Source organism: Pleurodeles waltl, chromosome 3_1 (genome assembly GCF_031143425.1).
Source record: "Pleurodeles waltl isolate 20211129_DDA chromosome 3_1, aPleWal1.hap1.20221129, whole genome shotgun sequence".
Classification (NCBI taxonomy): domain Eukaryota; kingdom Metazoa; phylum Chordata; class Amphibia; order Caudata; family Salamandridae; genus Pleurodeles; species Pleurodeles waltl.
Window position 1 is genome coordinate 1,781,394,865 of NC_090440.1, and position 26,850 is coordinate 1,781,421,714.

Genomic DNA, 26,850 nt, shown 5'->3' on the forward strand with positions numbered 1-26,850 from the left:
CTTAGATGACAAAGCATGCAGTTAAATCACTCCACGGGCAGATGTAATCACCACAAGGAAGGCTGTTTTCAATGTGAGAAGCCTAAGACGACACGTGTGAAGAGGCTCAAAAGGAGCGCACATCAAAAAAGTCAGAACCAAATTCAGATCCCACTGGGGCACAATGAATGCTGATGGAGGAAAGAGCTGTGCAAGACCTTTGAGGAACCAATGTGCAATAGGAGACTTAAACAAAGAAGGTTGATCAAGCAACCTCAAAAAAGCAGAAATAGAAGACAAATATCCCTTAGGAGTGCCCAGAGCAGAGCCCTGATGGGCAAGAGAAAGAATGAACAGCAGGACCACCAAGAGAGAGGCAGAACGGGGGTCAACAGACTTGTCTGTGCACAATGCCACAAATTTCTTTCAAAGACAGGCGTATACCGTTTTGGTGGAGGGATGCGTGGCTGCCAAGATTACGTTACGGACTTCGGAAATAAGGCCAAAGGCTGTTAACTCCAGCCGCACAGTCTCCACGCCAGAAGGCAGAGAGTGAACCGTTTCAGGTGAAGAACCCTCCCCTGCTGCTGCAACAGAATATCTTCCTGAAGGAGCAGTCTGATTGTGGTCACGCTCCAAACACCACAAACATGAGGTGCGGATCCGTCATGGACATCACCCGATGACAGGATCCGCACAGCTTCAAACCTGTCTACCTAGAAGACACACTAGGGGAAAATTCTCAAAAAAAGCCCAACAAAGTCGAAACAGACCAGTCAGAAATTGACTGAGGCGTAGCTCTCTTCGGATCAGCGCTGGCTGGCTCAGAAAGAAAAAGAACTGACATTGGCACGCTTGAGTGGTGCCTATATAGGACCCATAACATCATTCCTGGTACTTACGACACCGAAGATGGACGAGGAGCCAATCAACACCACCTACAGGCATGCACAGGGGAACTGCTTACGAAAATCTTTTGGATCTAGTCTGACGCCTGGGGAGAATTCAACGGTAAGGAATCTGCCACTAGAAGTCTCTATCAGATATTACCATTCAAAATATTAGTTTTCTAGACACTAATTCTAGACACTAAGCCTAACACACACACTTTCGCTCTCTTTAAAAAGTTAGTGCTATCATGTTGGCATGCAATCAGGTCTGTTTTGTATGTGCATGTTTATATTACCATTCAAGCCCTGCTACACGTAAGAGAAGTTTATCAAATAATCTATTCTGCCATTACACCTCAGCTGACTTAGACCACAGGAAATAAATAGCATAACAAAATAGAAATGGCGAGGGGAGCTGGACCATTTTCTCAGGGGATGGCCGTCCTTATTTAGTCAAAAATGACAGTTTCAAAAGGATTTCAGGCAACGTAGAAAGCAAGTTTAGAGTTATACCATTAACTACAAGGGCAGCCAGACTTACTTTCGGGCCAGTCAACAAATATCCAGTCAATTATGGTTACTGACTGTACTTCGAGTAAAGTCCAAGTCAGTTTACTGAATATTCTCAAAGTAATCTACGAAGACTGCACCCGCGAGATATGAGTATTTGGCGACATTTCAAACTGAAGTCAAGCACTACAGCAACCTTGGACACCACTGAAATCTGTCATTTATAATGACTGTGTTTCACACGAGCAGGCTCTAGAATAAATGAACGTCTTTATGGAACTTCAGAAATACCTGGGCTGACAAACTGCAACAAATCATGAAGCTAAAATATTGTGCAGTAGAATATAATAACCTGCAGAGCACAGAAGGTTAACTAGAGTGTAGTAGCGCTAAAAAACAGAGCACGGTAAACAAAAATCGATTTAAGCCCAATCTTGAACTACACGGGGCTCTTACTAGAAGGAACCAATTAGTATTTATATGATTAGAAGTGAAAATCAAAACAGCCACAATGTTATACATTAAAATAGAACTTCCATCCCCCTTTCATAGTGCTTGCTCTAAATGAAAACATAATTATTATCTTGATGGATGCCACTGACATAAAAAGGAGCAGCAATTATGACAGAAAGGCTCCACTGGGAGAAAGAGATTCCTAATGAAGTCTGCAGCTGTGATTAATATACCAACCCACACATTTTTTACAGCTAATTTTCAAATTGAATTTGATAAATCCTGCTCAAGGCGTCATTTTTGTTCTCATGTTTCAGCTGGCTGAACCCATAGAAAACACTTCTGCAATTGGACAAACCATGCACCTTTTACCTGAAAACTGCAACATGTCACGGATACGTGACATGGACCACTCTCACTATTCCAAAAACAAATATAAAAAGCCAGGGTCTGTCTTCATACGGGCAGAAAGATATGGGACATTTGGCGGGAATTCTCACAGAACTGTACTGCCTAGACTTTGCGATACCATTCAGTGCCGACACAAAGACTCTTAGACAGGTACCACTCAACCCGGTCCAGCTACCATTTCACACACACTGTTTCTGCTACAAAATTTCAGATATCCAGATCAAGGCCCCACTGACTGACAAGTAGAAAGAGTTGCTTACCTGCAATACCCGAACCGAACTTGGCTGGACAGACCACCGCTGCATCCACTTCTCCTACCAGAAACCAGCCACTCATCACCACCGCACACAACCTCCCCGACGCAAGTGGAGCAAAATCTCAGCAGAACAACTGATCTCCACCCTCGCCCAGGCTCCGCTGCCAGGAACCCCGGATCCCGACACAGCCGCCATCAACCTGCATTGCTGGATAGAAGACTGCGGCAACACCCTGGCGCCGCTCAACAAACCATCAAACACCCTCCACAGCGCCAAGGCCAGCTGGTTCACCCCAGACCTACAGAACTCCAAACGAGAATGCCGCAGAATGGACAAGACCTGGCGCCAGGATCCTACCGAAGCAAACCACATCGCACTCAAGGAGTCAATCCGCAAGCATCACCAGTTGATCCGCACCACCAAAAGAACTCACTTCAAAAGCCGCATATACAACAAAGCTCACAACAGTAAAGAACTCTTCGGCATCGTCAAAGAGCTCTCAAACCCCAGGACCTGCTCCAACGAACCCCCGCCTTCGCAGGAGCTCTGCAACGCCCTCGCCACCCATTTCCACCGCAAGATAGAAGAACTCCACAACAGCTTTAACCCCAAGACCCACCTACAGACCCCAGGCACCCTCGAACCCAACGCCCCAAGCAACACCAACCTCCTCCACACCTGGACCCTCGTCACAAAGAAGACATCGCCAACACCATGGCCTCCATCCACTCCGGATCCCCATCGGACCCTTGCCCACACCACATCTTCAATAAAGCAAGCAACATCATCACTCCCCACCTCTGCGACACCATCAACAGCTCCTTCGAGTCAGCCACCTTCCCGGAAATCTGGAAACACGCAGAAGTCAACGCCCTACTGAAGAAACCCAAGACAGACCCAGATGACCCGAAGAACTACCGGCTGATCTCCCTCCTTCCCTTCCCAGCCAAGGTCATCGAAAAAATCGTCAACTCGCAACTTTCCCGTTTCCTGGAAGACTGCAAGGTGCTCGACACCACCCAATCCGGATTTCGAAAAAATCACAGCACCGAGACCGCACTCATCGGTGCCACGGATGACATCAGGACCATGCTCGATGAAGGCGAAACCGCAGCACTCATCCTCCTGGACCTATCTGCAGCCTTCGACACGGTTTGTCATCACACCCTCCGTACACGACTCCACAACAGCGGAATCCGCAACAAGGCTCTCGACTAGATCTCGTCATTTCTCACTGGCAGAACCCAGAGAATCCGCCTCCCGCCATTCCTGTCAGAAGCCTCCAAGATAATCTGTGGCGTTCCCCCGGGATCATCCGTTAGCCCAACACTCTTCAATGTTTACATGGCCCCACTTGCTAACATCGCACGGACCCACCACATCAACATAGTTTCCTACGCAGACGACATCCAGCTAATCCTCTCCCTCACGAAAGACCCTACAACTGCAAAAATCAACCTCGACAATGGTCTTCACACCATCTCCAGCTGGATGGAATCAAGCCGCCTCAAGCTAAACACCGACAAAACAGGGATCCTTATCTTCGGCTCCAACCCCTCAGCGTGAAACGACTCCTGGTGGCCCAGCTCCCTAGGTACCGCACCTTCGCCCACCACCCACGCACGCAACCTGGGTTTCATCTTGGACTCCACCCTCAGCATGACACAGCAGGTCAACGCAATCTCCTCTTCCTGCTACAAAACTCTTTGCATGCTCCGCAAGATCTTCAAGTGGATTCCTGTCGAGACCAGGAAAACTGTCACCCACGCCCTGGTCAGCAGTAGATTGGACTACAGTAACACTCTATATGCAGGGACAATGGGCAAGCTGGAACCGAAGCTGCAACGGATCCAGAATGCACCGCCCGCCTCATCCTCGATGTCCCACGCCGCAAACACATCTCCCCCTACCTCAGAGACCTGCACTGGCTACCCGTATCGAAGAGGATCACCTTCAAGCTCCTGACCCATGCACACAAAGCTCTCCACAACACAGGTCCAGCCTACCTCAACGACAGACACCTTCCACGCTCCCACCCACCATCCTTGCTCCGTCAGCCTCGCCCTCGCCACCGTCCCCTGCATCCGCCGCACCACCGCCGGAGGAAGATCCTTTTCACACCTCGCCGCCAAGACCTGGAACTCCCTACCGCTCCACCTACGCCAGATCCAGGACCTCCTGACGTTCAGGAAACACCTCAAGACGTGGCTCTTCGACCAGTAGCGCCCCCCTCCCCAGTGCCTTGAGACCCTAACGGGTGAGTAGTGAGCTTTATAAATGGATTGATTGATTGATTGAATAATGATCTTTATGGTTGATACTCTTTCTACCTGTAGGTTCCTCGCCTATAGAACAATCCCAGTCGTCAGAATGGATCCAGAAACTTCAAAGCTCTCACATCACCGGCTGGCTTCCTATCGATGTCAGAAATGCCTTCTGACATTATCGAAGCCACAGATCACCCACTCTGGTTTAACAACAGCAGTTTCCATTCATTTATTCCCCAGATTTTGAGGCAAGTGACGGACTGATATTAATAGAGTAGTGCAGTAACAAAATCTTAAAGCAAGATCTTATTAACTTTCCCTACAACACATCCATAAAACAGGGAAGTGGGCAGGTTGATGAGTAATCTGCAGGTAGATAATGTATCCGCAAGAAAGACCATTACAAGGGCAGACGTTGTGGATTTGACCCTGTGGAATGAGCCTTAAGTCCTTCCCGGAGGGGTTTTCTTGACCAAGCGCAGAAGGTTTTGATGCACAGGATGATCAATCATGGGAGAGTCATTTTCTGTACAACCTTTCCATTTTTAGCACTGCAGTAAACAACAAAGAGCTGGTCACCCAATGGCAAGTTCATGCTGTGGTCCAGATCCTAGTGGATCGCCCACCTAGGATCCAATCGCTCCTCCTTAGTAGGATGGAGCGGGAGATAGATAGTTGGGAGGGCTGATGGGTTGACCCAGGTTGAAAAGTCTTGGCACTTTTGGCAGGAAAGCTGCCCTGGTTCCCAACACTAATTTGTTTGGATAAAAAGAAGTGAAAGGGGGTTGACACAAAGAGCTTGTAACTCTCTCACCAATCAGTCTGACCTGATCACTTTCAAAACTGTTTTTTAGTGACTAACATTTGTGAGAAAAACGTTACCTGTGGTAACAATATTTCTGGTGGATGTTTTCAGCAGAAAACGTTCCCCAGGGCTTTAGTCGCAATGATTCCCTGTCAGCAGAGGTTGTCAAAAGGCTCCTCTAGATTGACCAGAGCAAGAAGCATGTATGACCAGATTCTCTAGCACAGGATGAACAAAGAGGAATGGTATATTACCTGATGCAGGATGCTAATGACGAGTCACTAAAATGTATTGACCACCAGGGCCCAAGATGGCTGCCATGACCGGTTGTAGGATGGCCTGATTAAAAAGGAGCAAGGGCTCCGCTGAAGGCACTATGACTCCTGTAAGAACATTTGTTTTGGTATCAATGGTTGAAAAGCTGCAGGTCTATTATCTCTGCAGATTTCAGCATAATCTATTGCAGGGAGCCAACTTCAGGTGGCAGGTGTTGGGGGGCCAGAGACGAAATCCATGGCCAGTTTTAGGAAGGAGTTTAATCCATCTAGTGGAGGACAGACACCGAACGTCTCCCTGAAGATCCCTGCCAGTGCCCCCAACGGAGCAGAGATCCAGAGGGAGTCTGAATCAGTTCTGAAAATGTCACAAAGTCTATTTTGATATTCTTTTTCCTAAATGGGGTGCTGTATTTCTCTGTGGGGTCTGTTCTCCAGAACGGCTTTGGGTAGCGGCACGGATGGCACTGTATCTGATGCCAGGAGAAGGGGGCGTGCTTGCTTCATATCAACATGGGAGGTGGCGTCCGGTGACTTCATCAAAGCCATAAAATGCTTGCCCCACTGTAACAACGTCGGTTAAACTTTTTCCTGTGCCTTCAAAGGGGATCCGAAATTTGCTCTCTGAGGACATTTTCTAACTTGCACACAATTTTAAATTGCAGTACCATAGCCCCCTAAAATGTCAGGTTTAAACCCTGTATGGCGTGTGTGGGACTGCTTTCCATCACAGACTCTCAATACCACCCACCCCCACCCCTCTGTTTGCATCTGGTTCTTCCATCTCCACCCCCAGTATCAGATACAATGCCACCCGTGCCACTACCCAATGCTGTTTTATTCCATTGGGTAGAGGTGGCCAAGGATTTTTGATTAGCTAGTTTCGGTCGTTTTTTGTAGAACAGATCACAGAGATTGAAGTTAGATTCTATTAACTCTGCCCTAGTTTGATAAGAGTGTACAGTGCCACCTCGAGAGAGGTAAGTCTGCTTCATCACTTTTTAAAACTTGTGAATTGTTATCTTTAAACCTTTTAATTGTGGAATCTTTTTTACCATTTCAGGGGAACAGTGTGAAGGGGGAATTGTTCTGCAATTGCATTTTGCTTTGTGACATTTTTGGCCGCCATTTTTGACTCTTTACGCACAAGTGTTCCGCCTGGTCCTCAATAAATGAAGGACACATTGGGGACAAGCATTTGAACAGTGTCACACAGAGAGAGCCCAAGGGCCTGATTTAGATATTGGAAGATGGGTTACTCCGTCACAACTGTGACAAATTTCCCATCCACCGAAATCTAAATCCCATGGACAATAATGGGATTTAGATTTCGGCTGACGGGATATTTGCCACCGTTTACAACCAAAGCAATTTGTGAAAGGGCCCATTGTGAGAAGGGTAATACTATTTATTTAGTTTTTAGCAACTTCAATCATCTGCAAGTACAGAGTCCCTTTCCTCTACCATGGTCAGATATTTTCCTCATCCCATTTTACCTATCTGTCCTCTTGCTACCCGCCACTTTACCTCTAGTTTGTCAGCAGGATCACTGTTGGTCAAAGTTAAATCAGGAGGACTGGTCAGCGGACCTACAGAATACCAGACTGCTACTTTCTCCGCCTGTTGTTTCAATAAATGGATTACAAATTCATTGGACACAGTTCTACCCATTAAGAGGCTTAAAATCACCCAATTGGAAAAATATCCCCATGCTAACCTCCTTGCCCTTAAAAAGGAATGTAAATGATTAGAGGGATGATGAAGAAAGTCATACAACGATGTGTGCAAAAGCAAATATAGGAGCTCTATAAGGCACTAACATGCAGTAATAAAAACAGTTCAAACTGCCTATTTTACAGTGAAAATGTAGCTTTCCGCTTACTCCCCAGAGAGATTTTTCAGATCCTGAAGGATATTACCGAGCCTAAGTCAGCAGGCTCTGCCCTTGTAGCCTCATCTGAACATAGCAACAAGCTGGCTCTAGTCTTCCAGAAAAAGGTACTGGATATTTACTCCTCCTTCTCTAATAGCCCAGTTACAGCGGAGCCCCTAGGTGATAAGCCCTTTGCTGTACCACTGGCAGGGACTCCCTTGGTTTTTCCTGAATTTACTGTCAATTGTCCTACAGGTTTCCTATCAACAGTAAAATCTGGTTCTCCGCTCAACCTCACACCTTACAGATCTTTTGTCAAGGTATTGACAGCATGGCTCCTACTTTAGTGGACCTGCTGAACCTTTCCCTCACTATGGGGGAGGTTCCCCCGCAATGGAAGCATGCTGTGGTTATTAGACCCTTGCTGCCTGAGTAACTGCAGTCCTTGCTACCAGGTCTAGGAGGTGCGGCACCCTATACTGAGTTCAGGCAACCCTTAGTGATAGTGTTTAGGTGTCCAGATAGCAAAACCTCTCTAGGGGTAGCTGTGGTGAGCAGCTAAAGCTTATCTAGGAGGAGTGTAAAGCACTTGCAATACCACAGTAGTCATTCTGTTACTGTTCACAAGAAAGAACCACACCAGGTGTAGCAAAAATAAAGGTTTCTTTACTGCAATGCTAAAGTTACTCTAACATTTGTATATCTCCACCTGCAGATATCAACACACAAAAATATACACTTAGTAATAATCAGGAAAAGTATAAAAATACATGAGGCCCTAAAGGGAGGGGGGGGGGACAAACCATATACTAAGAAAGTGGTATAAGAATGGAGGTGCCCAACCAAGGTAAATTTGTTACGATCCCAGTGGCTGGGGGAGTAGGAAATTACCAGAGGTAAAAAAATAAGTTACTTACCTGTAACTGTAGTTCTCCAGTATTGGAATCTTTCATAGATTCACATGCTTGAATCATTCCCGTCGTCGAGATGGGAGTCCCGGTATAATTTTCATAAGTAATGTTAAAACATATTGAAGAGAAAAAGGCCGTAGGCCTCTTCAATTTGATAGTCTATCAGAGTAATTTTGTGAAAAAGGACCAAACTTGATCCTCCACCAATCAGGCGACAGCACCCTTCAGAACCTCCTGAGAGAAGCTCTAGCACCTCAGATTTTCCACGCACAAGTGCGTATATTATGTTAAGTATATGTACAGCTAGAAAGAAAGAGGTGAAGTGAGCTTCTCCGGGGAGGTGGGTGGGTCGCATGTGAATCTATGAAAGATTCCAATACTGGAGAACTACAGTTACAGGTAAGTAACTTATTTTCTTACTCCAGTATTGGAACTTTCATAGATTCACATGCTTGAATCAGAGTAGAAAGCAATAACTATGCACATTGTAAAATGACAACCTCTTTAATAAACAGGTTATCTTAGACCACAAAGCCTTCTTATCATCATGTATAAATTGATGAAGTATATGAGTGTACTGACATATGTCCCTACATATATATCTATATATACATATACATATATACACATCTATCTATACACACGTATATATACATAAATATAAGTATCTCTTTATCTCTAATATATATAGGGATATTCCTGTGAAGATACATGATGAAATTTAAATAACAAACCAGTATTAAAACATGATAAGACACTAATGTAACCTGATCAATATCTGACAACCCGCTTACTTATGGGATTATGATAGTGTTCTCTTATCTTTAGATACATTTCTTTTTTCTTTTTTTTTTCAATGTGCATACCTTTTCTAGGATAGAGGGATGTAGGAGAAATGGCTCACCTTCACCTGAAGAGATTCCTGAGAACCGCTTGGCCCACTGCTACCTCTCCGTGCGAGAGGGACTCCAAGCAATAGTGCTTAGTAAAGGTATGACAGCTCTTCCATGTTGCTGCCCTACATATGTCTTGTAGTGGCACTCCGGCAAACAGTGCCGCTGACGATGAGACTTTTCTCGTCGAGTGAGCATGCACAGATGACTGCAAAGGTTTGCCCGCTGCCTGATGGCAGAAGCGAATAGCAGAGGCAATCCATCTAGAAATACTCTGCTTGGATAGCGGGTACCCCTTCCTAGGGGTACTGTACGCCACAAATAGCTGATTAGAGCGCCGAAAAGCTTTTGTCCTGTCCAAATAAAATTGAACGCATCTTTTCACGTCTAGAGAGTGTAATGCTCTCTCCGCTGGAGTAGATGGATGAGGGAAAAAAGACTTGAAGACCAAAGGTTCGTTAATGTGAAAGTCTGACGGAACGTTTGGAATAAAATGCGGGTTAGTGCGCATTAGTAGTCTATCTTGTTTAAGCTGTAGGAATGGCTCTTGGATGGAGAGCGCTTGTACCTCACTGACCCGCCTAGCTGATGTAACAGCTATCAATAAGGCAACCTTCCACGATAAATGTTTGAGGGAAGCACGGTGGATCGATTCAAAAGGATGCTTCATCAGTTGTGCCAAAACAATGTTCAAATTCCACGAAGGAGGTGGAGGTCTGAAAGGAGGGTAAACCCTGAATAGCCCCTTTAGAAATCTCTTAATCAGCCGAGAAGAGAAGAGCGAGGGTGTGTCATCTGAACGTCTGTATGCAGCTATGGCTGCTACATGAACTTTAATGGACGAGTGTGCTAGGCCAGATCGAGCTAACTCTAAGAGATACAGCAACATCTCTTCTGGTGGTGAAAGAAAAGGGTCGATTTGATGCTGATGACACCAGGCACAGAATCTCTTCCATTTACACTGATACGCCTTGTTAGTGCTATCCGCTCTGGCCTGTGACAAAATATTTCTGCAGTCCTGCGGGATATTCAAATGCGAAAATTCTCTGTGGTGAAGAGCCATGCCGCTAACCGCATTGACTGCGGATCGGGGTGTCGAACTTGGCCGTTATTCATTGTTAGTAAATGAGGTAACGGCTCCAGCGGAATATGAGGTTTGACTGAGAGAATGAGGAGCTCTGTGAACCAATGTTGGCGCGGCCAGTACGGGGCTATCAGTATGAGAGTGCACAGTTCTGTTTTCATCTTCGTGAGGACCCTTGTGATCAACGGAATGGGAGGAAAGGCGTAAGCAAAGATGTCTGACCAGACTATCGAAAACGCATTCCCCCAAGATCCCTTTTGGTGATGCCAACTTGCGAAGAACTGGCATTTGGCGTTGTCCTTCTTCGCAAACAGATCCACTGTTGGTGTTCCCCACTGGGAAAAAATCTGGGTTAGTACCGTCTGGTCTAGTTCCCACTCGTGGCAGTCCGATTTCTGCCTGCTGATTGCATCTGCTGCCTTGTTGTTTATTCCCGGCAAGTGCACCGCCGATAGTGTGACGCCTTGCTGCGAGGCCCAGTTCCAGATCGCTTGGGCTTCCCTGGAGAGGGTGAGAGATCTTGTACCTCCTTGTTTGTTGAGATAGTGCATCGTAGTGGTGTTGTCCGTTCTTATCACCACTCGCGATCCATAGATTCTTGGGAGAAACGCTTGTAAGGCGAGGTTCACTGCCCTGAGTTCTAGCCAATTGATATGCCTTGATGCCAGATGAGTTGGCCATTTGCCACTTATTTTCAGGTCCTGTAATACTGCGCCCCAGCCTTCCAGTGAGGCATCTGTTGGTATGGTCCACGGGGCTGGCTGTTGAATAAACGAGAGACCGATTGAGAGATGATGCTTTTCAGACCACCACTTGAGGGTTTTGATCATTATTGGAGTAATTTGTATCTGGTCTTCGAAAGTTCCTGATACTTGAAGCCATTGACGGTTTAGCTGCTCCTGCAAGGGGCGCATCTTTAGCCGACACAGAGGGATCAGAGGTATGCATGAAGACATCATGCCCAATAGTGATTTGAAGAGACGGACTGTAACCTTTCGTCTTTTGTGCATGAAACTCCCTAGGGTTAGTAACCTTTGTTGTCTCTCTAACGTGGGACATGCAATGCCAGATTCCGTGTTCAGTTTTGCTCCCAGAAAAGTAATACTGCGTACTGGTAGAGGGTTGGACTTCTCCCAGTTGATCGTGAATCAGAGATTGGTCAGTAAGGAAACGCACTTTCTTGTTGACTTGTGTGCTCCTGTGTAAGTCTTTGCCTTTATTAACCAGTCGTCTAAGTATGGAAAGACCTGGTGCTTTCTTCTCCTGAGAAAGGCTGCCACTGGTGCTAGGCATTTGGTAAATATTCTTGGGGCTGATTTGAGCCCGAAGGGAAGGAAGCGATATTGATAATGGCTCCCGGCTACGGTAAATCTCAAATACTTTCTGTGGGCAGGGTGGATTGGTATGTGGAAGTATGCGTCCTTCAGGTCTAGCGATGACATAAAATCTCTTTGATTGAGACGCAGAAGGACGTCTTGCAGGCTGATCATTCGAAACGATTGCTTCTTTAGGTATACATTTAGTTGCCTTAAATCGAGGATCGGTCTCCAATCCTTCCACTTTTTTCGAATTATGAAGAACCTGGAATAAAATCCTGTTCCTCGTTGATCCCGAGGCACCTTCTCTATAGCTCCCTTGAGAAGGAGCTTGTAGACCTCTTCTTTGAGTTGTTGAGGATATCTTGAAGGAGTCCTGCGGGGAGGGTTGGAGGGAGGTTTCTGGACAAATTCTAAAGTATGGCCCCGTTCCACTAATTGTAGGACCCACTTGTCTGACGTAATGGTTTGCCATTGACTGAGAAATAAGGAAATTCTTCTGCCCAGGGTGACAGGAGGAAGACTGGGCGTAGCCGGCGCCTCGAAAACATCAGGTTCTACGAGCTGAATCTTTAGCAGGGCGGGTTGAGCGTCCACGGCCTGCCGGTCTATTATAGGCTGGTTGAGTCGGTTGTCTTTGGGAATAGTATGGCCGATATTGTTGTGAAGATGATGGATAGGAAGAGTATCTCTGTTGTTGATATCTCCCTCTGTAAGAGGGCTGGCCGCGCCCCCTAGGACGAAAGGACGATTTACGATATTGCAGGGTCCCTAGTGACCTTGCAGTGTCCGTGTCCGTTTTAATTGACTGTAGGGCTTCGTCCACATGTTTCCCAAATAACGCTTAGCCATCAAAGGGTAAGTCTAGGATTTTATTCTGGACTTCTGGACGAAATGAGGTGGCTTTGAGCCAGCCCTGTCTTCTTAATACAGCAGCACCTGCAAGCTGTCTGAAAGCAGTGGTCGCTATACCCATTGCACAGTCTATAAGCTCTGCAGACGTGCGTTGACCCTCTTGTACAGTCTTATTTGCCTCTGATTTTACGTCTTCCGGCAGTTGATTAATGAAAGGTGCAATATCCGCCCAAAGCTGTCTGTCGTATCGAGACAAAATAGCCAAGGAGTCGGCAGCTCTAAGCACTAGGCTGGCCATAGAAGAGAATCTTTTTCCTATGTTATTTTGTCTTCTACCCTCCTTATCTGGGGGCGCGGAAATCGGAGCAGAAGGATTTTTTGATCTTCTTTGAGCCGCTTGAGCTACTACCGAATCTGGAGGAGGATGGCCTGTCAAGCATGTTGGGGCATCATCAGGAGCTTTGTATTTCTTATCCAGACGTGGTAAAACTGCTGTGACTGTTGTTGGATTAGTCATGACTTTAAGGCCTTCTTCCCACAAGTAGTTCACCATCGGGATAGAGCGCACAGACTTCTGGAAGGGCTCTTTAAAATCATAAAGGAAACAATCTGTTTGCTTCGTAGGTAGCGGTAATGCAAAACGCTTGGCTGCCCTCTCTAAGAGATTGTGAAAACCTCCAATGTCTTCAGGTGGGGACTCCACCTTCGAATGAGAAGGAGAAGATGGAGCAGGAATAATATACTCGTCCCACTCTGAGTGAGTATCTATGAGCTCTCCTTGTTCTTGATCTCCTTCTGAAATGTCAGTGTCTTGGGGAATTGTCATGTCTGGGGTGGCCACATCTGTGAGATGCAAAGACGTTGGTCTTTGATGTGGAGTAGAAGGACCAGAAATGGGCGATAGATGAGGCTGTTCTCCTTGTGGAGGAAACCTTCTGTTATAATCCACCAACATGGCTCTAAGGCAAGTAAGCAGGTCGGAAGGGATATACGTTCCCTGTTGATACTGCTGATACTCCAAGGAAGCCTGGGGATCATAAGCTTCCTCATATTCCTCCTCTTCCTGATATTTTACATTCAATTCAGAGGGGCTGTGGGCTGTTCCAAAAGGCCCATCTTCATCTGAATCTTCATCTCCCTCCAAAAGATGTACTGGTACCAGGGAGGATACCTTACTAGGTGAAGTGTGGGTTGGAGTTAATTTTTCTGTTCTTTTTTTATATTTTTCCCTCGTCGACGATCTCGTCGACGACGTGTAAACTGACTTTGTCGTAGACGGTGCTGTCGACGCTGGACGCACCGTTATTTTAATAGCAGCAAGCTTCGCCGACGAGTCTACCGGTAAAGCTGACACTGACATCAGCGCCGTCGACGATGACGAGGTGTAGATGGTCGTCGACGCTGAAGTTGTCGTTGTAGTTCTCGTCGACGGTGGTGTACTCATCGACGATGTCGCCGACGGAGCCGTGGACGATAGAAAACCTAAAGTAGCTGGAGTCGTCGGCAATGCGCCCACCAACGGTGCCGTCAACGGGGAATCCGTCGACAAGGCCTTTTTTCCAGTCACAGAAGATGGCTTTTTGAAAGGCACAGATGGTGGAACAGATGAGGATTTCCTGTGCCTCTCAGAACTGGAAGAATGTCTTTTCCCCTCTTTACTTGAGAGTTTAGTTGGGGAAGAAGATGGGCTGCGACCCTTATAATACCCTGAGGCAGTCTTTTTGAGGGCTTTCCTTGAGGTTTGTGAGGGAGATCTAGAGTGTGATCTTGCCCTTTTAGTTGATCTCTTGGATGTGGAAGATTCCTCACTCTCAGAATCAGAAACTGGATCCTTCCTATGTCTCAGTTTCTGCAGCCATATTAATAATCTGCCTTCTCTATCCTTTAAGGTCTTAGAAGAAAAAGTACGGCAAATCTTACAGTCCTTGGCTGAATGATCTGGATAGAGGCAGTAAATGCAATCTTGATGAGGATCTTCAGAATGAAGTCTTTTCTTCCCACAAGTCTTGCAGTCTCTAAAGAAACTTTTCTTTTCCTTGTCAGACATAGTTGAAAAATAGCTGACAAATCCAAATAAATGAGTTTCTCTGAGAGAAAAAGAGCTGAATAAAGGTGTGAAAACAGAGCAGAGCTCTGAGGAGACTCCCTAGCACGACGTGCAGTAGAAAATCTGAGGTGCTAGAGCTTCTCTCAGGAGGTTCTGAAGGGTGCTGTCGCCTGATTGGTGGAGGATCAAGTTTGGTCCTTTTTCACAAAATGACTCTGATAGACTATCAAATTGAAGAGGCCTAGGGCCTTTTTCTCTTCAATATGTTTTAACATTACTTATGAAAATTATACCGGGACTCCAATCTCGACGACGGGGAATGATTCAAGCATGTGAATCTATGAAAGTTCCAATACTGGAGTAAGTACTAGGAATCTCAAAGGCGCCCGGGTGCAGAGCTGTTATCGAGCCGGGTGTCCCATAGGCTAACACAGGACCGTTGCAGTTAAATTTTTATGGATTCAGGACCCTTCCCAGTGGACCCAGAGGAAACCAGTTGACACAAAGAAGGTTGGGGAGTGACCCCACCCAGACGACTAGAGTACCTACACCAGGAAGCCCAGGTGCATAGAGGTGAAGTGGTTGAACCGTTGTAGAAGTCAATGAAAGCCTTGGTTGTCCAGATGCTGTTGTGACCTATAGACCAGGATGGTGGAACCAGGTGGATTACGGACATAGAGGGCCGAAAAAGAAGGGGACAGTGTTCAGATCACTCAGAGATGTCCAAGCGGTGAAGGTAGGCAATACCAACCCTCTTGGAGGTGAAGTTCCTGCAGAACAGTGAAGAAAGGAGTCCAGCAGTGGAGTCCAGGGGGATGCAGGAGATCCTTGGAGTCGCCCATGAGCATCCCACATCGGTCGTTGGATTGCAGGAGGGGCAGTAGCCAGCAGGACCACCAACAAGCCTTGGCAAATGCAGAGAGCTGATGCAAGAATTATTGTAGTTTTTGGAGGACCAGCAAGGTCCTAGTGACTCTGCCCTTGAAGGGGAGTCAAGGCAGGCCTTCAAAAGCAAAGAAAGCCAGCCAAAGTCGAAGGAGCCCCCACAAGAGTCCCACTGGCTGCAGGCACAGGGAGTCACAGGGATGCCTCAGCTGCACAACAAAACAGGAGTCCTACATCACAGGGGCTGCAGAGTGGTAGCTGAATCTGGAGTTGCAGAGTGGTGGAGGCTGGGGCGTCTAGGAGCTCAAAGATCTCTTATAGGAAGAGCCAACAAGTCTTGGCAAATGCAGCAGTTGCCGTGCCCAGGGGTTCTGGTCCAGTGGCTGCAGCAAGGGCCCACCGTCTCCAAAGTTGGACCCAAAGAAGACCACAGAACCACCACCTGTGAGCAGAGCCTTTACGTTGTCCGTGGGACAGCAGGGTCCACCAACCGGTCATTGTCATCTTGAGGTGCATGTGGATGCAGGGGAGTGACTAGTTCACTCCAAGGGAGATTCTTTCTTGCTTCTTGGATGCAGGCAGAGTCCTTATGACCCTGGAGGATGTACATCCACTGATGTTGCAGAAATCTTGCTGGAGAAACATTATTGCACTGCGATCCATCCCAACTTGATGCAGTATTGTTTCAGTTCCAAAAGCAGATCAGCAGCCATTCCGGAGGCCAGACGCAGAAGATGTCTTACAGAGAGTTCCCTGTGGAGTCTTGCATGACGAATCTAAGAATCCACCCTCGGGGGAGCCCTTAACTAACCCAAAAGGGGGTTGGTCACTCTCTGAAATGACCCACCTATTGGGGGTGGGGGGTGAGGGACGTCATCTACCTGGTCAAACCAGTCAGATGCTTCTAGGGGCCTCTGCACATCTTATTTTGAAGATGGCAGAATCAAGTGCCTACCTGGCAGAGCTCTGTGCACCTCCCTAGGGGAGGAGCGGGGCGGGTGGTCACTCCGATGTCCTTTGTATGGTTTTGCGCCACAGCGGCAACCGGGGAACTGGTGCAAACCGGATTATGCAAGAAGGGCACCAAATGTGCCCTTCAAAGCAGTCTGGTGGTGCTCAAAGGCCATCCTACCCCACCCCAGCCCAGCCAAGCGACACCTATTTCAAAAGGGGGAAAGGTGGTCACATATCCCCCTTGCAGGAAACCCTTTGTTCTACCTTCCTCTGCTTGAGTTAGGCTCGTCAGCAGTGGGGAGAACAGTTTCGGGTGTCAGCAGCAGTGTGGGCTGGCAGCCAGACCCCGTAAGGCTGCACAGGCAGAACTAGGGGATCCTTTAAGGAACCCCCAGAGTACAAGGGATCATGCAACTAGCACTGGAATTGGCGTCGTTGCATGATTGCAACATGTTTGATACCAAACATGCCTAGGTTCCGGGAAGCCATTATGTAGTTGGACCACTTGTGTTGACTAATGTCCACTACATACCTTAAGATGGCTTCCCCGCACTTACAAAGCCCAGAGAACGGAGTCTGGCGTTGTTAGGGGTACCCTCAAATTCGGGAACATGCACCCGGCCCTGGGTTGAAGGGCCTACTAGAGGTGTGACTTACAGTGTCCAAGTGCGGTGACTGCAATATAAGGCAAGCCTTATATCTGAAGTGAAAGGTGCATGCATCATTGCATGCAGGCTCAATGGCAGGCCTGCAGACACAGTTTGGGCTCCCATGGGTGACATAATACATGCTGCAGCCCATGGGAGACCGCGGGTGCACCAAGGTCCTGTGTATCTAAGTACCATACACTAGGGAATTAAATGGGTGCACCAGTATGCCAACTGTGGATGTTAAACGTTTACCAGCAACCAAATTTAGAGGAGAAAGCACGGACACTGGGGTCTTGATTAGCAAGATCCCAGTGTACTACAGTCTACACACACTGACACCAGTCAAATAGTGGGGGTAACCATGTCGGAAAAATGCTACTTTTCTACACTAGGTCTATCAAAGATCCGGGAAGAACAAGTTACTTACCTTCAGTAACAATGCATCTGGTAGAGACAAGATCTAGCCGCAGATTCTTTATCTTAGAATCTTACCCCGGTGTCAGCCTGGATCTGGAAACTTTTTCCCTGGGTGTCGGCAAAAGGCATTGTGCGACTCCATTTAACTACCCCGCCGGCACACTAATGTAAGTATCTTCAGGGACTATTTTCCACGCTCAAAACAAGGAGACACAATAGAAACTGGTAATGGAAACAGTGTGCTTCAAATTAAAGACATCCTTATGTCAATTATCACCCGAGTCCTAAAGCTAGGTGGAGATTTCCAATATGAAATCTATGGAGAACACAGAGGAACTCTGTTCACAGAGCAGGGAGGATGGGAAGGTAGGTAAGGAATCTGCGGCTAGATCCTGCCTCTTTCAGATACATAGTTACCCAAGGTAAGTAACTTGTTCATTTGATAGAGACATCTAGCCACAGATTCCTTAACTTAGAATCAGATATGAACGAATAAAAACCCTGGAAGAGGGACTGCGAACTGAGACCCTTGAAAGTTTCTAAGTGACAGGAAACCGGTCAATAACAAATGTGAAATACCAGAGAAGAAAAATGAGTGGGAATAATACCATATTCTATGACATCTCATCCTGTGGATGTAAGCACAGGTGAATAACACCACTAAACAGAAGAGCACAGAAAGAAGCTCATCCATGTGAGAGCATAGAATAACCTCAAGCACGTTAGCATGGCAATCATGTGTCATAAGTGACTTAACCACAGTGAAAGCCTTTTATCCATAAGGAAAGCTGATTTAGTACTGGAGAAAAACACCTATGAGAAAGAACATCCTCATTAGGAAAAATAATTGGTGAAAAGAGAACTTTAAGAAAAGGGATGTAAAAACAATAAAAATATGGGTAAAAACTCATCCATGACCGCACAATTACAATTATGTTTGATACCTTGAAAATCATGTTTTGAGAACAGAAGTGGGCTAGAAAAAAGTGAAAGACCAACATACTGAAGAAGGTACGTGAGCCTTAACAGATTGCACTACCAAGGACTCCACAGAGGAACCAATGAGTAGGTGTCAGGAACCATACAAAGACATGGAATGAAGAAAGCTATGTGAAAATCAGCAATCAGTGTAAAGGTGAATAGCAGTACCTAAGATAAAGCTACTCGCTCCTTTAAAGGAGTGAATACCCATGTACGAACAGTTCGGCAAGACTGTGGAAATGACCACAGCATTGTGATCATCAAAACAAGAAAACAAGATGGACTACCCGTGATCGCATGATAGCAGCAGCAACTTAGCTAGTGGATATGCAGCTATCCATTCCTAGACCATAGTTGCAGGTTCCACGTTGTTGGAACACAGAGCAGCATAACTGGCCATGGAGCAGAACCTGTCACCATTGAAAAGTATATGCCAATCAGACCTACATCAAAATGCAAACATAATCTTGTGCAGAGAAAACACACAATAGCCTCCAATGAAGAGAACAAGACTAATCATTTGGTATATGCAAACGTGCACACATACATAACACCCACAGATGTGTATAAATTCGTCACTGAAAAGGATTCAACTTATTTCGTTATTATTATTATGTTTTCTATTAGGGCAAGAAGGGCCTTGGTTGGGAAAAGGAAACAGAGATCAACTTAGGATCAATTGATGTAGTAGAAAAGATCTCAATGCTGAAACAATACAACTGACTAGAGTCTTGGGAAAAGCATCAGTCTGAATGTAAAGAATACATCTGATAACAACACACCGCCAAGTTTGAATTCAACTACAACAGAGTAATGTAAAAAGAAATCAGTTGTACCTATAAGAAGTAACAATAAAAAACGTATCAAATATGACATAAATAATATCCTCACAGTAAAGAAGAACCCCTGAAAGTGCCAAAATACTTCCAAAAGGAAGGAAGTCTTGCACTCAAGTGCAACAAATGTAAATAACTCCAAAGATTTCAATAATAAGTAGCCTACAAAATTGTGACACTCTAAGGGACCCCTCCCCAAGCACATGACCAGCTGCCATTGCAGGCTGCATGTCACGGTGCAGACAAACGTGAAAACAAAACATGGCACACAACCTGTGTGCCATGTCCCCTAAGCACTGCATGCAATATATGTAAGTCACTCCTCTAGCAGGCCTTACAGCCCTAAGCCAGGGTGCTTTATATTACATGTGAGGGCACATTAGCACAAGCAGATATGTCCCTGCTATGACATTGTGAATTCACAGACATAGTAAGTGACCAGGGATGCCATTTTAAATGCATGTGCTGGGCACTGGTCACTACGAGTTTCCCAGCTACATGATGACTTCTCTGAATATAGGGATGTTTGGTATCAAACATCTCTGATTAATAAACCCTCACTGATGTTAGTGAGGGATTGTTGTAGTGTGCCCTTTTTGGATGGTCACCCCTCACTTTTCGTGGCTTGATTCTGTTGTTTTTGACCTGTTAGTGTACTAAGACCTGCTAACCAAACTTCAGTACTTATGCTCTTTCCCTTAAACTGTATGTCGAATTGCATAGGCCAATTGGCAAGGACTTCATCACCCCTGTAAGTTCCTAGTAATTGGTACCAGTAGTACCCAGGGCAAGGTTAGGAGAGGGGTCACCAAGGCTGCAGTACTGATTGTGCCATCCTGTGAGACCCAAGAAAAAGTGAGACTGCAGATCTGCCATGTCAGCCTTCACGAGCTGCCTGCTGCTTGAGTGCAACTCCCCACACCAGGTACAGGAGAGTCACTTTACTGCTCATAGTACAGGTCAGTCACCCCTAAGGCAGTCCTCCTATAGCCCAGAAGGCAGCGTGCACTGTACTATGAGTGAAAACATATATGCATGAGCATATATGACCCTGTGAAAGCATTTAAAACATAATGATATCACGAGTAACCATCGGTTCATACGATAACATGGACTGGCATCTGGACAGTTCCCAGAAGTACAGCTCCATGATGTCCTGGATGTGGTATCAAACACCTTGCTTTTTAACCCTGAGCATGATGCCTATGCTCAGGATCAACTACCATGTGCCCTGGTGGCACCCTTGGTTTCACCAAGTTACTAAGCTCTCTGCTGTTTTTGTGGGCTATCTCGAGCCTCGACCACCACTCACAAGTCTGCCCTCCTGCTGGTTGTGCTAGCACTTCCACAGGACCGAGACAAAGGGTCTGGGCAGGCAGTAGGTCACACCTTCTCCCTCCCAGGCTGGCTAGTGTGAAAGGTAATCAAGGCGGTGAGCCTCAAAGGCTTCACCTGCCCTTGAGGTGTAATTACTTGTCCCACACTCGAGGACAAATCCCTTCTTGCCCTGCCCAGCCCAACAGGCAGGAAATTACCTATGCAGGAGACTTAAACCTCCAAAAGGTTAGCCACACCGTCAGGGTGGGCAAGGAGGTCTGTACAGCCAAAAGAGGGTTCTGCCATCTTTGCATCCCTTAGGTTTAGTGGATTCTGGGTAGGAAAGTGACCCACTCTCACCGGAAGTGGTCACAACAGGGGTGGGCTAGCAGCAGGGACCAGTAGCCCATTGGCTACTGTCCCCCTCACCCTTAACACCCCCAAAACCGGGATTTAAAGGGCTCCCCTGACACCAGAACCTTAGTTCTTACTTGCAAAGTATAAAAGGCACAAAGAAGACATGGTCACCAACAACAGGACCTGGACTCCAGTCACAGTGCGAAGAGAGGACACCAAAGTGACCTAAGGAGATCACTACTGTAACTAAGTGACCGACACATGCCCATGGTGAAAGCTCGTTGGTCCCAACAAGAGGGACCCCAGTGGACACAGAGAAGCCAAGAAAGACTCCCCTGCCTGGTGGTACCAGTCCAGTGCAACCTGCAGAAGTAAACTCAATGCTGAAGTTGAACAAGTGTGACCCAACATGGCTCCATGTGAGCCTAAAGCATCCAAAGAGTGGGAGTGAGGTCTCTGTCAAGTTTGAAGCCTCTACTCCCTGCTGTACAACCTCTAGTTGTTGAAATACCAGAGGATCATCTCTGCAGCTACCAAGGCTTGATTGTCACCAATCCGGAAACTAACAGCCACTCAGACATCACTGACTCCAGAGCAGACCCCCATAATAGAGACCGACATTGGCAATGACCCCTCTCCTGTGGTTCTGCATCCTGAAGAGAGTGACGTCGAGAGGAGCAGCAAATCAGCTTTGGTGCGACCAGCTCCCATGATTGACAACTAGAAGCCACTTCTGAACTCAGAGCCATCCGACGTGGTGGCGAAATCCAACTGTGATTCCTGATCCTGGCCCCAGAAAGACCTCTACATTCAAAGGGTAGAGCGTGTGACCACCCCCAAGTACCCGTTTGCTAAGTGGTGCAAACGTCTCAACAGCCGCGGATACCGTCAGCACCAAGGACAGCCAAAAGCATCTCTGCACTCAGACTCCCTGGGCAAGGTAATAAGAAACTGGCTATTGACTCTTAGTCTAGGGGGTCGCAGCCCCTTAAGTCAAGATGGGTACCCCGGAACTCACCCTGCAAGTACCTGAGTGCACACCTTGATTTTCTCCATTGACTTCAAATGAAGCCATTTAAACAGTGAAAATACCCTATTTTTCAAAGTGTCTAAAATTCATAACTCTGGCTGTGTGTAGCTTAAAAAGTTTGTTTTGGGCTCTAAATTTATATAAAAATCTGCTTTATTTTTCTAAATTTGTGTCAGATTTCTTTCAAGTTGTGTCATTTACTTATCATCCATGTTTGTATTGTGAAATGCTTTACACATGCTCCTCTAATTAGCCTGACTGCCCTTTGCCACACTACCAGGACTGAGCTAAGGTTTACTAGTGTGAATCCAAGGTCCACTACAGGGTAGTGTGCTAGTATTACATGGTAAGACTCCCCAGTCATACCACATAATACTGCTACCTTGCGACATTTGTGTTTCAGCGGTGCGGATCTTGAAGTTGTGTTTCACTTTGCGATTTAGAGATAAGTATTCTTTTGAGCACAGAAGAAATCCTCAATTCTCTCTAGACACAAAAAGTATTTTTTAGATTATTTTCTAAAAGTAAGGATAATTAGAAGTGCTAGGGTCCTGTGTTACATCTGCATTCCAACAGGCCATAAAAGTATTTTAAAGTACTTTTCCGGGTAAAAGAATTTGTAAAAGATTTAAAAAGTACCCAAGTCCTTAGATAAACAAGTGCACAATGGATAATATCCTGAGCCTCAATCAGCCTATTCTGTCCATCCTCAAGATCAATGATATGAGGGCTATATGCAAAGCTAGGGGCATTAGCTTTAGGGCTATTGCCAAAAAAGATGACCTTGTAGAGGCCCTCACCTCATTTGAGGAAGAGAAAACTAGGGAAGAGGCTTTCTCCTCAGAGGGAGAACTCGCAGGAGTAGAGGAGAAGGTCCTAACCTTAGTAGGAGAAGGGGAAGGTGGGGAGGACCTCGATTCTTAACCCTTCCCCAGACCTTCTTCACCAGAAAGAAGTGTACAAAGTCCCTCTAGCAGCCCCCCTACTGGTAGGATGACTAGGACTCTTGAGAGCAAGCTGCACCAACTCTCCCTGGAGAAGAGAAAGCTTGAAGAGAGGAGACTAGTCCTACAAGAGAGAAGGGTTAGATTGGGACTAGTTCCAAAGATGGTGGCAGCGGTATAAATAACTAATGGCTGGTTTCCACACAAGGGAGATGAAGAGTAACCTATATCTATATAAAATATATGTTCGCCTACATGGTGGACGTCCGTTGAGTTCCTTCTGGAGTCAGCAGAAGTTCAGTCACCACTGGGCTACCAGTCACCCGGCACAGCGAAATCAGCAGGTTCCTTCTTTTGAGTATAACTCTCCTTGTGGGAGGCCAAACCGCACTCTGACAACTCTCCTGGGTCCCGCAGTCAGGTGCAACTTTTGAGCTCTCACATGGCAGCGAGGAGTGGTAATTTGATTATCTGGGATACCAACTTGCTGCAGCAGTCTTTTAACGATTTTGTGGCCCTGTGCTGTGAAAAGAAAGTCAGCCAAATGACTCTTGAAGTCTCTGCTTCTCGATGGGCTCGGGAGATTACTTCTCCATGAGTAGGACACAGTCCTTTCGTTCGCTATCTCAAGAAGCAGCAGGTGCAAACCAAATTTGGTGCAGACTTCTCTGCAGGATCAGACGGGCAAGTCCTTCTCTTCGCCTGTCAAGTAAGATCTGAGTTCTGAGTTCTGTGGTGCCCCTTTTATGGTCAGAAAGAGCCCTCAGGGGAGGTTGTGGTCACTAGCCAATGGGCTACTGGGTTCCCTCCTACAAGATGACAACTTCCTGTGAAGTGTGGTATTTAGCTATCTCAGAGTGCTCTATTCAGCCCACTCCCAAGATGTCAGGACCACTTGCTTTGAGATTGGAGCTTGGCAGCCCACCCTACAGATGTGGCTACTACCTGTGGGCTACACACCATGGAAAAATCAGTTTAAACAGTGTTCCCCATCTCCATCCCCGACACTGACTTGTCTACCCAAACAAAAGAACAGCCCCATCTCTAGTGTGTTTATCGTTGCCCCTTTAAAGGCTTACCCTTTGAAGCTCGTCTTTTGAGACAACACTCCAGGTGGCTTGCTGCCAGAAATAGGTAACGCCTCCTCCACGGGCAGGACTCTATTGTTCTCTGTCCTGGGAGCCACAGACATGTCTACCCAGGCAAGCAGAAGGCAGTATTGTGGCCAGCCTCTGCAAATGGCCATGGGAAAACTGAGTAACAGAGTGGCAACTATCTAAAAGTTCCATGTAGCAATGAGTTACATTAATTTCGACTTGGACATCAAGTTGGGCTTAATGTAACAAGTTGTTTTATACCTTGAAGTACCAACTTTGGTAGTTCCATTCAGAAGTTAGAACAGCGGAGGGGTCAGCATGTAACTGTACTTGCCAAAGGGGCTGCTAACAGTGCAACTCCCAGTATAAACAACAATTTTGGGTTTTCACTGGTAGAAGATGCTAAACACATGTTCTACTTCTCTAATATGCTGCACCCTGCCTTCGGACTCGATAGGCCTGCTGTAAGATTGACTTACACACATTACAAAGGAAGGCTGGGCTTCATTGATTACAATGGCAGAGCTGTGCAAGCAGTTATAAACTGCTATTCCAGTCTGCAGTCTACAGCCATCTAAATAGCTATAAATAAGAATCAGAGAATTGTGGAGCTCTATCACCAGTGCAGCATAAACTTTGTTGACAACATACAGAGTAGAATTAACGCTGAAAGGGAGAATTTACAACTGCTAGTTCTTCTGCAGGAAGAATCTCAGGGCCCACAGAAGATACTCTCATTCGAAAGAGGCGGTAGGTATCCAGGTTGTCTGTGGCAGTCATGAAGATCCCTGGGGAGTATCGCAATCATTATTTTACACACAGAAGTTGACATGTTTTAAAGCTGTTACAAAACTAAACTACTCCAATGACTTCTAAATAGGAGGATATATACATTCCATTTTCTTCAAGATGAAGAAATTGTAGTTGAAGTAGTAGTTGTGCTTTCTTTGTAGCTTTGACACCGATATGACTGCGCAGAGCTGGTCACAAATCAGCATAGTAAGTGCTTGTTTAAGCAAGAAGCTAATGTCGCTTTCCCAAAGTAACAAAAACAACGTCATTTATTCGCCATTCATCTAGGTCCTCTTCCGTGTTAATACTTCATGTCTATCTCCACTATATTTACAAGTTGAGAACCCATACTTCATCAGCTTAATTGGGGTGTGGGTGTGTGGGGGGGGGTTGGGGTGGGGGAGGTGGGGGTCACCTGTACCCAAAGCCTTCATTCTTTGGATCGATGGTATCGCACCCAAAGCAGCTCCCATGCGCAGTATATACTGCGACGTTTTCTAACATGGTAAAGAGATAAAAATATATGTTTCTGCTAGTACGCTTTCAGTTCTGATTTCAATGTCAGTAAAAGTACCACACGACTTGCAACAAAAAAAAGCTGAGAGGAGCATTTTTTACAAACAAAGTTTGGCTTACCTTTTTATGCCCGTACTCCCCTCTACCCGAAGATTTAGGCGGAGACACTTTCATCTATTAAAAAAATGAAAAACACAACTGACAAAGCCAGAAATAGAGCCAGGATATCTACATCCGTTTTTTCTCTACTAGCAATATCCAATACGTGGTAGAAGGTGGCTCTGACCGCTTGTGTTCTATTACATTTCTGGGACAAAAAAGCCAGCCTCCAACAGGCAAACTATGCAAGGTAATGTTTATCTGTTTCCAGTTATCTACTCCCTTTCGGCATCTAGTACGTTTTAATCAATCAATCAATCAATCGTTTTCTGTAAAGCCCGGCTACTCACCCGGAAGGGTCTCAAGGCGCTAGGGGTGAGGGTGCGGGGGTGTCCCCTCCCCAGGTGTGTTAGTGCTCATTAAGGTATTTAACATATCTATATGTAATTATATCCACCTGCCATATACAATAATGTTCACAGTGAGGCAAGCAGCTAGGCTCATTGATTTTAAAAATGATCAGAATACATTTTTGAGAGAGTACCAACATTTGTTTTAAAATGTTGTTCTCATACATAGGTACCACAAGTTTCAGTATGTTCATGTGTTAGTGGTAAGAGTTTTTACCCTGGAGTGAGTATAAACTGGCAAAATAGTTACTTACCAATAAGTTCTGCAGTTTTTCCCTTTCAAAATTAGCAAGGTTTTTCCTGGAGAAACATGAACAGGTTAGACACTGGTGGTGTGGTTTTTCCCACTAAACTAGTGATCCTGATTTCCGTGGAAACTCCCATTTCAGCCCAAATCTGGATTTCTTCCCAACTCATCTTGAGGATGTAGGAAAGTTCCCTCTTTCTGGCATGGTTACCCCCACTTTTTGCCAGTTGTCAGTATGTTTTGACTCTGTTCACTTGGATCCTGCTAACCAGGACCCCCAATGACAATGCTCTCTCACCTTTAAATGTGGTTGCTTGGACCACACACACCCCACATTTAGCATACTGGTGCCCTCTTATAATTCCCTAGTGCCCTGGGTACTCAGGTACCCAGGGCATTGGGGCACCAGGGTTCCCCCATGGGCTGCAGCATGCATTATGCCACCCGTGGGGAGCCCATGCAAAGTGTATCTGCAGGCCTGCCATTGCAGCC

The 26,850-nt window shown here is 46.2% G+C and overlaps 1 protein-coding gene across 3 annotated transcripts in view; it reads right to left on the bottom strand.

Moving 5' to 3' along the window:
* The window catches only part of VPS8 (VPS8 subunit of CORVET complex), a 1,496,959-nt gene that overhangs the window by 94,845 nt on the left and 1,375,264 nt on the right, over positions 1-26,850 (bottom strand). For 2 of the 3 annotated variants that reach the window (XM_069225817.1, XM_069225815.1), the window contains exon 44: positions 25,723-25,776. The exons of the other annotated variant lie outside the window; for it this stretch is intronic. In XM_069225817.1, coding sequence (XP_069081918.1) covers positions 25,723-25,776 — 54 coding nt within the window. The remainder of the gene's footprint in view (positions 1-25,722; positions 25,777-26,850) is intronic. 3 annotated transcript variants of the gene reach the window in all.